The sequence below is a fragment of the Thamnophis sirtalis genome, unplaced genomic scaffold (assembly GCF_051295495.1).
Source record: "Thamnophis sirtalis isolate CommonGarterSnake01/CBP01778 unplaced genomic scaffold, rThaSir2_p1.2 scaffold_6, whole genome shotgun sequence".
NCBI lineage: Eukaryota > Metazoa > Chordata > Lepidosauria > Squamata > Natricidae > Thamnophis > Thamnophis sirtalis.
In genome coordinates, this window is record NW_028261386.1 from 202,269 (window position 1) to 213,135 (window position 10,867).

At 43.6% G+C, this 10,867-nt stretch overlaps 1 protein-coding gene across 1 annotated transcript in view; it reads left to right on the forward strand.

The window, feature by feature from the left end:
- Window positions 1–10,342, forward strand: part of RPH3AL (rabphilin 3A like (without C2 domains)) — a 44,706-nt gene extending 34,364 nt beyond the window's left edge. The window contains 3 exon segments of the mRNA XM_087717079.1: window positions 3,649–3,762; window positions 5,196–5,363; window positions 9,016–10,342. Coding sequence (XP_087573205.1) covers window positions 3,649–3,762; window positions 5,196–5,363; window positions 9,016–9,050 — 317 coding nt within the window. The 3' untranslated portion in view covers window positions 9,051–10,342.
- Window positions 10,343–10,867: the final 525 nt, after the last annotated feature.

The following is a 10,867-nucleotide window of genomic DNA, read 5'->3' on the forward strand; positions in this document are numbered from 1 at the left end:
CTGCCTTGTGTTCCCATGTCTGTTGGAGTCTGGTTTGCTGCCAACGTCTTGCCAGTGAGTCGTGTCTGGGCTTTCAGCCAACAGGATTATAACTGCTGTCAATAAAGAGTGGCAAACAGCTAAGCCTGCGTCTGCGTTCATTACCGGACGGAGCGGGGGCCAGAACAAGTCACTAAACGAATGGTTGTAAGTGGAGACCAGTGGTGGGTTTCAAACATTTTTGGAACCTACTCTGTGGGTGTGGCCTCCTTTGTGGGAGTGGCTTGCCGGCCATGTCACCTGGTGGGAGTGGCTTGCCAGCCATATGTTCTCTCTCTCTCTCTCTCTCTCTCTCTCTCTCTCTCTCTCTCTCTCTCTCTCTCTCTCTCTCCCCTTCCTTTTGTCTCTCTGTCCCTTTTTTCTTTTTTTCATCTCTCACTCTTTTTCTTCTTTTTTCTTTTTTTATTTATTTATTTCTTCCTTTCTCTCTCTTTCTCTCTCTCTCTGTGTCAGTCTGTCTCTCTCTCTTTCTCTCTGTGTCAGTCTCTCTCTCTCTCTCTCACTTTCTCTGTATGTGTAGCAGTGATGGGTTTCAAATTTTTTTGGAACCTCTTCTGTAGGTGTGGCCTGCTTTCCGGGTCCACTGGTGGAACCTCTTCTAACCGGTTCGGTAGATTTGACAAACCGGTTCTACCGAATAGGTGCGAACTGGTAGGAACCCACCTCTGGTGGAGACTATCCTGTACATCATTTTTATAAGCATTTCCGTTTGAATTATAATTCGGTGTAAATTTTATTTCTCCACCCATTTCCCCAATTTTCAAGCAGAATATTGCTTGAAAGATTCTGCTTGAATATTCCATAGTAGAATATTCTTCCCCCTACAACAGTTCATTCAGTGACCATCAAAAATGACTGAAAAAAACCGACTCATGAGCATTTTTCACATTTACGACCAAAATTCAGACCCTTGGCAACCGACTCATATTTATGACGCTTGCAGTGTCCCAGGGAAACGAGATCTCCTTTTGTGAACTTCTGACATGGGGAAGCGAGATTCGCTTAACAACCGTGTGACTAATTTAACAAACTGAACTGATTCACTTAACAAGTGTAGCGAGAAAGGTTGTAAAATTGAGCCAAGCTCACTTAACAGCTGTCTCGCAACAGGAATACTGGGCTCAATTGTCATTGTAAGTCGAGGACTACTGTGCCTTTATATCCAAAACCTCTTTCCCATTTAAGCATAAAATCTGGACACATATTCATCCTCTTATCGTCAATTTACTGTATATACCTTAGCAATAAGATGTTCATCAACAGCGCGTACGTCTTTTTCAAAATCTGTGCTATTCATCTGTCAAAACAGAATTCTTTTTTAAATCTATTTTAAAATCTTCCAAACAATTGAGCATACATAAAAAAATTGACAAGTAAAACCTTCCTTTGTGAGATTTTCCCTTGTTTTTCAGACAGTTTCTCTTTGAAGGAATGTTAATCGCTTGGCATAAGTCAACCAAATTGGTCTAATTATCATTTTTCTCCTGAAGAGAAGAAAACTTCTGTGGTTTTGGGTTTATGTCTATTCCAAATTCTCAAAAAGCACTACTTAAATTTACATTAATCTTAACTTTATTATACCACTAGTTGATAAACCTGGGATTGCGCGGGTATTTATTTATAGGGGGGAAATGTCCATTTCCGTGTCATGTTTCTCCATTAAATGTTTTTTAATTTTAGTTTAAAACGGGTACAGCATCTTTCTTAATATATCAATCAATTACAGATAAGTTTTGGTACATCTCCTCCACAGCCAACCAACATAACTCATATTAACTCAAGCATTATTATATATCCATTTTCATTTAACTGTGATTATTATTTAGAATATTGGTAGGAGTAATAATCTTGAACAAAAATAAAAAAAAAAGAAAAAAGGACAAATAGAAAATAAAAATTAAAATAAAAGATAGTAAATAATACAAAAAAAGACGAAAACGACAATCAGGAAAACAAAACAAAACACAGGTGTCTACTATGAAAAAAAAAGTATATCAACTGGTTACAACATGTTTTGGTGCTTCTCTTCCGTTAATTCATATTAATTCAAATATCTTAACTCGAATATTTACCATATCAACATCATTATACCTTCAGTTTTAATTATTATGGTTATTTAAACATCCTTCATCCTTAGCTATGCTAAAGAATTAATCCATAACACACGCTGGCAATTCATTTACTTATTTGTAAAATCCTCTATTATCATCAAATCCTCATATCCTATTTTAGCTAAACATCCATAATATTCAATTATATCATATATCATAACATTTTCCCAGTATTGATTAACATTTGATTGTATGAATTTTATTTGGTTTTTTAATAGTGATAATTATTGTAGTTAATACTCTTTATGTATCATGTTTCTAATGTTGGATTTTCCCACTTACCAGAGGGAGCTCCCTCGTGGAGTACCGTGAAGCTGTTACCATGGCAATTCCACTGTGCTGTACAGTAGAAGCCACTTTAAGGCACAACAGGCTATATTTTAACAGAACACACAGAGACATTCCGAGGGGTTTTAGGGGTTTCTTTGTGTACTTTGTATACAAAAATACTTTGGAAACAATATTTGTTTCCAGAGAGTCAGTCATCTGTGTACCAAGTTTGGTTGAAATTGCTCAAGGCGTTCCAGAGTTATGCTGGAACATACACAAACACACACAAACACACACAGAAATACACTCACACACAGAGCCATTTTTAGATATATAGAATAAATAGCTGTGCTATCCAAATTTCAAATCACGTCCCTCTAATTCTAATACAGGTAATCCATAACTTAATTTGTTTAGTGACCATTTGAAGTTACCACAACCCCCCAAAAAGTGACTCGTGACCGTTTTTCATACGGCCGTTGCAGCACCCCCGTGGTCACGAGATCAAAATTCAAATGCTTGGCAGCTGACTCATATTCATGACGGTTGCAATGTCCTGAGGGCGAGCGACCCTCTTTTGCGATCGCCTGACAAACAGGATCAACGAGGAAGCTGGATTCACTTAACGACCGTGCGACTAACTTAACCGCAGAGATTCACTTAACCAAGCCAGGTTGTAAAATGGGGCAAAACTCACGTAATAACTGTCTCGCTTAGCAATGGAAACTGTGGTTCGAAAGGGAGGACTGGCTGTACTATTAACTACTGGTCAGGTTTCCGAAAGAATGCCCTAATTAACTTAAGAAACCTCGAGCCAAGTTTGAAAAGAAATCCAGTCATTTATTAGGAACAACATTTCCGACCGTGTGGAGCCAGATCTAACCTCAATTAAATTATGGCTAAACTTTACCCCTGTTTCTCCCCTTCCCTCAGTCTGGGTCATAAATCACATTCACCAACAAGGTGCTACAGCAGGTTGTAACATTTCACCCTCACAAGCCCGCTGTAGTAATCTGTGATCCGACTCTTGCCGAAGATATGTGTGGAATTCTCTTCCCCCCCTCCCTTCCAATGTCAACTTGATAAGAGACCTGGAGACGCTTCACAAGTTGACACTACTACTATTAACACTAACATAAGTCCGCAATTTTGTCATTAAGAGGTGCAATTGTTAAGTGAGACGAATGACGGCCTTCCCCTTCCCGCCATTTTGTTTGTTTTCCCGCAGTGGTCTCCAGCGACAGCGACTCCGATTCTGAGATCAGCTCCTCCAGTTTTGACGATCGGTCCTTGTCCATGGGATCAAAGGGTTTCCAGATCAGGAAGCACCCAGCAGACTCCGGTGAGTGAACGCACTGTTAGAGGCTGTGTAAATATGCATAATTGTGACCCCCACACTTCTTGCGGTTTCTGAATTAATCCATTGGACGGGTTTACAGAAGACTATGACCATCTTCCATTAAACAGTTTGTCGCCTGGGTACAAATATCTTGTGCAATAACAATTACAACGTACAACCATACTCATTATTTATCTGCTCATGTTACGTTCTGATGTACGTAACATATCTGATACTATAACAACCCTCTTCTTAAATTACTTAATTCTATTAATATATTTTCTATATTTCACAAATCTACTTTCATTTCTAACTTTCATATTTGTTCTCTAACCATCCATAGAATAATTCCCATATACTATCACATTCAGTTTGCTCCTCCTCCTTCTTCTTTTTTTGCAATTGTTAATCTATTCATCTCTGCACATTCTAATATTTTCCTGATCACATTCTCCTCCATAGGAATCTCTTCACTTTTCCATTCTTGGGCAAATATAAATCCCTGGTTGCTGTTATTACATGGATAATTGTGGCTCTTAACAAACGGCAAGCAGACAAACTTAAAAGGAAGTCTTTTTATCAGTTCTCGGCTCAGACTGGCTTCGAGCCCAAAAATAACATAAATACAGTCTCTTGACTCGATAACGGAATGAAGAACAACACAACTCTTACAAGCAATGCACTTCTCCAAGTGTAGCCTTGAATCAGGGTTACAGGAAACACCAAAGCACTTATCCAAGTGTATCGAGCAATGTTGTACACACGAAGGAACGTTGACTCCTGCGACCAGGGCGTGGCAGCATCCGTCCTTTTATCTCCAAACCTGCCTCTAACAAGCCCCAGCTGCATAATGAATCTTGTATCCCGAAAAGACTCACAGCAGACATCTGCTGAGTCACAACAGATAATCAAATATACATTTTCTTTACTTATCACCGCAATTGAGCCCAAAACTTCTAGTTGTTGTTTTTTGCTTTGACTGTGGAGATGGATTTTGGTTGGTTGGTTGGTTGGTTGGTTGGTTGGTTGGTTGGTTGGTTGGTTGGTTGGTTGGTTGGTTCGTTGGTTCGTTCATTCATTCATTCATTCATTCATTCATCGTGGACGGTAGCACAGTGGTTAGAATGCAGCATTGCAGGATAATTCTGCTCACTGCCAGGAGTTCGATCCTGACCGTCTCAAAATCAACTCAGCCTTCCATCCTTCCGAGATGTGTAAAATGAGGACCCAGATTGTTGGGGGCAAGAGGCTGACTCTGTAAACCGCTTAGAGAGGGCGGTAAAGCTCCATGAAGTGGAATATAAGTCTTAAGCGCTAGTGGTATTCAATTTATGTTGTTATTCACTGGGATTTTTGCCTTACCAGCTTCCTGTCCAGGGATAAGGCTGGTTTTCATACTCGAGATCACGTTTAAAATTCATTTCTGCTTCCTCCAGTTTCCAGCGGCGAGGCTGCCCGATCGCCAAGCGGGAGCACCGGGCGGACTCTGGGAAGCGCCAAATCGGAAAGCCAAAGCAGTTTGGGAAGCGAGCGATACAGTGCCCCAGAAGGCTACCAGAGTGACCGCGAAGATGGGGATAGCGATACCGTCCGAAGCGCTCCTGGTAAGTAGGGCAAAGAAAATCGCCTTTTTTTTTTCCTGGCTAGGGAACGGGAGAAAAACGGGCTAGATTTGGTTGGGAGAAAAGTGGGTTATTAGAGGTAGTCCTTGACTTACGACCACAATTGAGCACAATTGACTGAGTTTTGACCCATTTTATGTGCTTTCTAAGTCAATCCACGGCACACGTTAAATCAGCGGTCACCAACTGGTGGTCCCTGAGAAAAATTTGGTGGTCCGCAGGAGAATGATGTGCATTTTTTACATTGCACTAAATCAGGGGTCTTCAAACTACAAGCTCCCACAACGTGAGTGACACCTAGTTGGCCACGCCCACCCAGTCACATGACCGCCTGGCCACGCCCACCCCGCCAGCCATTAGGCAGACCATATCAGTGGTCCGCGGGATTTAAAATTATGAATTTAGTGGTCCCTGAGGTCTGAAAGGTTGGAGGCCCCAGTGTCCAAAGAATGATTTGGTCATTAACCGAGTTTGCCTTCCCCCTGTTGACTTGGCTTGTCAGAAGCCGGCTGGGAAATTTGATCTTATGACTCTGGGGATGCTGCAAAAAGTGTCAAAAACGGACATAACTCATTTTTTTGAATGCCGTTGTAACTTCAAACTGTCATTAAATGAGTGGTAATAAGTTGAGGGCTACCGTATTTCCCGGAACATAAAACCCAACCGTAAAATAAGCCCTAGCGTGATTTTTGAGGATGCTTGTAATATGAGCTCAACTACCCCCCCCACCCCCCAAAAAATAAGCCCCAGTTAAGATTATCAGCCAGACGGAGGCATCCAGTACTGTATTTCCCCCAAAATAAGACCTATCGTATTTTCTTTTGTATAAGATGCACCTTTTCCCCTCAAAAAACAGGCTGCAACTCTGGGTGCATCTTATACACTGAATACAGCCTTTTTTTCCTCCCGAAACCCCACCCCCTTCACCAAAATGGCCATGCAGAGCCTTTAGAAGGCTTCCAGAGAGCTCCTGGGGGCTGGGGAGGGCAGAAATTAGCAAAAAACAGCCCATTTTTTGTTCAATTTTGCCCTCCCAGCTGGCAGGAGCACTCTAAGCCTATCCATGCCGTGTTTTTTATCATTTTTTGGGGTGGGGCACCCCCCAGGAGCACACTACAAGCCTCCTAAAGGCTATTCATGCTGTTTTTTTTTGAGAGAGAAAAAAAGGGGGGAGGCGTTTTCATGAAACTTTGGTGCGTCTTATTCTCCAGTGCGTCTTATACTCCGAAAAAGTAACGGTAACCAGAATATAAGCCCTAACGCAGTGTTTCTCAACCTTGGCAACTTGAAGATGACTGGACTTCAACTCCCAGAATTCCCCAGCCAGCGAATTCACTGCCCTAACGCATCTTTTGGAGCAAAAGTTAATATAAGACCCGGTCTTATTTTTGGGGAAACACAGCAGCTGCATTGAAGACAGGCTGGAATAAAATCCTGCCACGCTTTATCTGTTCTTGGAAATGATCGAGCCCTCTTGCTGGGGTGTGAGCATATGGGTGCTTTGACCTGTGAAATTGCATACACAAACATACTGCTTTGTCAAGTGTCGGGGCAGTGACCGGGCGCCCAGGCAACTAATTCTCTAGGTCCAGAGACCGCGAGCCTTCTGATCAATTAAAAGGATTTTAAGCTTTATTGTGACCTCAGGCAAACAGAGATAAAAAGCAGGAGATAAAAAGTCTCGGGGCGAAAGGATAACGAACAGCAGAGATATTCACAGGGTGACTTTTTCCCCCCAGCACCTAGTGCTAGATTCTCTGCAGTGATCCACGCAAGGAACACAAGGTAAAGGTTTTTAACCAAGCTTGTTAGAAGGACTTTGCGACCGTATTATGGCTAGGGGGACTAGGAGGAGGGGACTAGAACTCACCATCTCCTAGTAATTGGCCCAAAGTCAGCTAGCCGGCTTTCATACCGAAGGCAGGACTAGAGCTCCCAGTCTCCCAGATTTCATGCCCAAGGAGAGACTAGAACTCACTGTCTCCTGGTGATTGGCCCAAAGTCACCCAGCCAGTTTCTATTCCCAAGGCAGGACTAGAACTCACCGTCTCCTGGTGACTGGCCCAAAGTCATCCAGACAGCTTTCATGCCCAAGGCAGGACTAGAACTCACCATCTTCTAGTAATTGGCCCAAAGTCACCCAGCCAGATTTCATGCCCAAGGAGAGACTAGAACTCACCGTCTTCTGGTGATTGGCTCAAAGTCACCCATTCGGCTTTCATGCCTAAGGCAGCACTAGAACTCACCATCTCCTAGTAATTGGCCCAAAGTCACCCAGCCAGTTTCCATGCCCAAGGCAGGACTAGAACTCACAGTCTCCTAGTAATTGGCCCGAAGTCATCTAGCCGGCTTTCATACCTAAGGCAGGACTAGAACTCACAGTCTCCCAGTAATTAGCTCAGAGTCACTCAGCCAGCTTTCATGCTTGTGGAGAGACTAGAACTCACTGTCTCCTAGTGATTGGCCCAAAGTCACCCAGCCAGCTTCCATACCTAAAAAGCAGCACTATAACTCACAGTCACCCAATTTTCTAGTCTGGTGCCTTCATCACTGGACCAAAGGTTTTCTGGAAGCTCATCAGAAGGCATCAGGGCTTGGAGCAAAAGTTTTGTATGCAATTGCCAGCTGAAAAAAACAGCTCATAACATTTTGGGCCGATGAATGTTTGCAAGGGATCTGCAGGGCAAGATCCCAGCTAAAACCTCTTCCCGCCGTCCAATACCCAAACACGGTCGCTGTCCTTCCCAAAGTTTTTCTGTGCGCTGATATGGTTTCAATCACATCCAGAAAGCACACGCGGGTAACTAATTCGGTTTCACCACAAAACCGCGGTAGACAAAAGCGCGCTCGCCGAAAGCGCGTATGTGACGTCATCACAGCGCGACGAAAACATCGCGCTGTGATCGATAAATGTAAAAATAAAGCGAAAACCTTACCCTAACCCCCCCAAACCTAACCCTAAACCTAACCCTAACCCTTAACCTAACCCTAAATCTAACCCTAAACCTAACCCTTAACCTAACGCTAAACCTAACGCTAACCCTTAACCTAACGCTAAACGTAACCCTAACGCTCTAACCCTAACCCTAACCCTAACCCTTAACCTAACCCTAAACCTAACCCTTACCTTTATGTGAATCGGCTTGCTTTAATTTTATTTTTATTTCAATTTTTAATTTTTTTCGTCGCGCTGTGATGACGTCAAATGCGTGCTTTCGCCGAGCGCGCTTTTGTGGACCGCGGTTTTGACGGGTCACGTCTAATTCAGCAGGATTCATTAACCTCTCTTTATATATAATATAATGTAACACATGAAGTAAATATAAAACACCAAAACAGGTTTTTTCCAATGCGGCAAGCAAAACACAAGCAGAAGAGAGGAGTTTTAGTTTCACTTTCAGAGTAGCAGGTTAGTTTAGAGCTCAGCACAGACTCAGAGCTCCAGAGTTAAGCCACGCCCAGGCTCCTAGCTGTCTCCAGCAAACACTGTTTCCATTTCCAAACAGCCCTCCTTGGCTGTCCTGTCGCCATGTCTACCCAAACCATCCCCATTGGCTGACCTGTTGCCATGTCTATTCCAGTCTATGAATATTGATACTCTTTGACAGTTTCCTGTTTTCCTCCTCTTCAAAAGCGAGAAGACGCGTCTTGAAATGCCGCTGGCGATGACGGATCTCCAGAGCTCGCCGCCTTTATCCTTACTCCCTTCCAGCGTTGCTCCACCGAGAAATCGGAGGAAGAATACAGACAACAACTCTGCCACTTCGGTTGCTCTTCTGCCTTCATTGGTTGCCAGCTGATCGGTCTTTTGGACACCCAGGAATAGCCAAAAAAAGGGAGCCTTAAAAATTCTTGCAATTGGGTTTTCCAACTAGGGTGGTGTTGTGTTGTGCGGTGTTGTGTGTGTGTGTGGGGGGGGGAAAACGTGGATTTAGACCACAGAGGAGGAGATTCCTGCATGTTCCCCCAAAATATTTAGACGGCACAGGGAAGAGAGACTTGGAATTCGGGTCCTTCCACAATATTGTCTCACATCTGCACACCACGAAACACCACGCTGGTTTTCGTCCCGGGTGGATTTTTCTTGCCTTGTGGGGTTCCTCCGTAATGCAGGGAGGGAGGGTTGAAAGTGGCCCCACAATCACAACCTGCAGCTGGGAGGATGAAGAAAAGGCAGGTGTTCCTCATTAGGAGATGGGTGGGATCGAGAACATCTGGCAGGAAGAGAGATAGAGAGAGAGACGTGGGGGGGGGAGGTCCGTTGGGGACTGGAGTTGGCGAAATCTGGATTTCAGAAACAATTCAGCCGCTGGATTCCGTCCGATTTATATAAATTAGCTTCTTTTGGGGTCAAAAAGGTAGAAGTTGGATTTTCCTTTAAGAGGGGTGGACTTCAACTCCCAGAATTCCCATTATGGCTGGTGGAATTATGGCTGGTGGAATTATGGGAAGCCATACTGGAGTGAGCATAAAACATAGGAAGTGGTGTGGCGGTGGCCTAGAGTTGGAGCTCTTGCCTCACAATCAGGAGGCTGCTGTGAGTTCGATCCTAGGTAGGGATAGATATATCTTTCTGGGCACAATGAGAATATATCAGGTGAAACAAAACTCCGCACTGGCGACATGAAAGGCATCCGGCCAATAAAACACTTAGCTTCATTCAGACTCCACCCCTGCAAGGGATTATGGTGTCGTTGAATGATGATAATGATACTGGAGTTAGCCGTACCTCCAACTCCCAGAATTCCTCATACCGGCTAGGGAATTCTGGGAATTGAAATCCACCCCTTTTAAAATAGTTCAGGGTGAAAAACCCTGTTCTAATTAATATGGATTCCGGAGTACGACCTTTTTAAAAAAAACAAAACCTGTTGTTGCAACAGAGATTTCTTAAGCATCTTTCGGCATATCTTATGTTGTATCTTGTCGGTTTCATATAAAGTATTTTTATTATACATGGAGCTTGCTCTCGGGAATATTCTTTATTTTAATAGCCGAGATTGGCTACAATTGCACCGGATGCGGAAAAAAATGGGTATATCCTTTTACTTGCCAAGACCTCTTTCACGAGGGCATCCCCCCTAGCAACCAGAACAGTGGCGGGCAGTGGTTAGAAGGCAGTATTGCAAGCTGACTCTGTCCACAGCCAGGAGTTCGATCCTGGCCGGCTCAAGGTTGACTCAGCCTCCCATCCTTCCGAGGTGGGTAAAATGAGGACCCAGATTGTTGTGGGCAAGAGGTTGACTCTGTAAACCACTTAGAGGGGGCTGTAAAAGCACTGCGAAGCAGTATATAAGTCTAAGTGCTTTTGCTATCGCAGGTTAACTCTGCCCACTGCCAGCAGTTTGATCCTGATTGATTCATGGTTGATTCAGCCTTCTGTCCTGCCAAAGTTGGTAAAATGAGGAGCCAGATTATTGGGGGCAAGAGGCTGACTCTGTAAACCGCTTAGAGAGGGCTGTAAAAGCACTGTGAAGCGGTATATA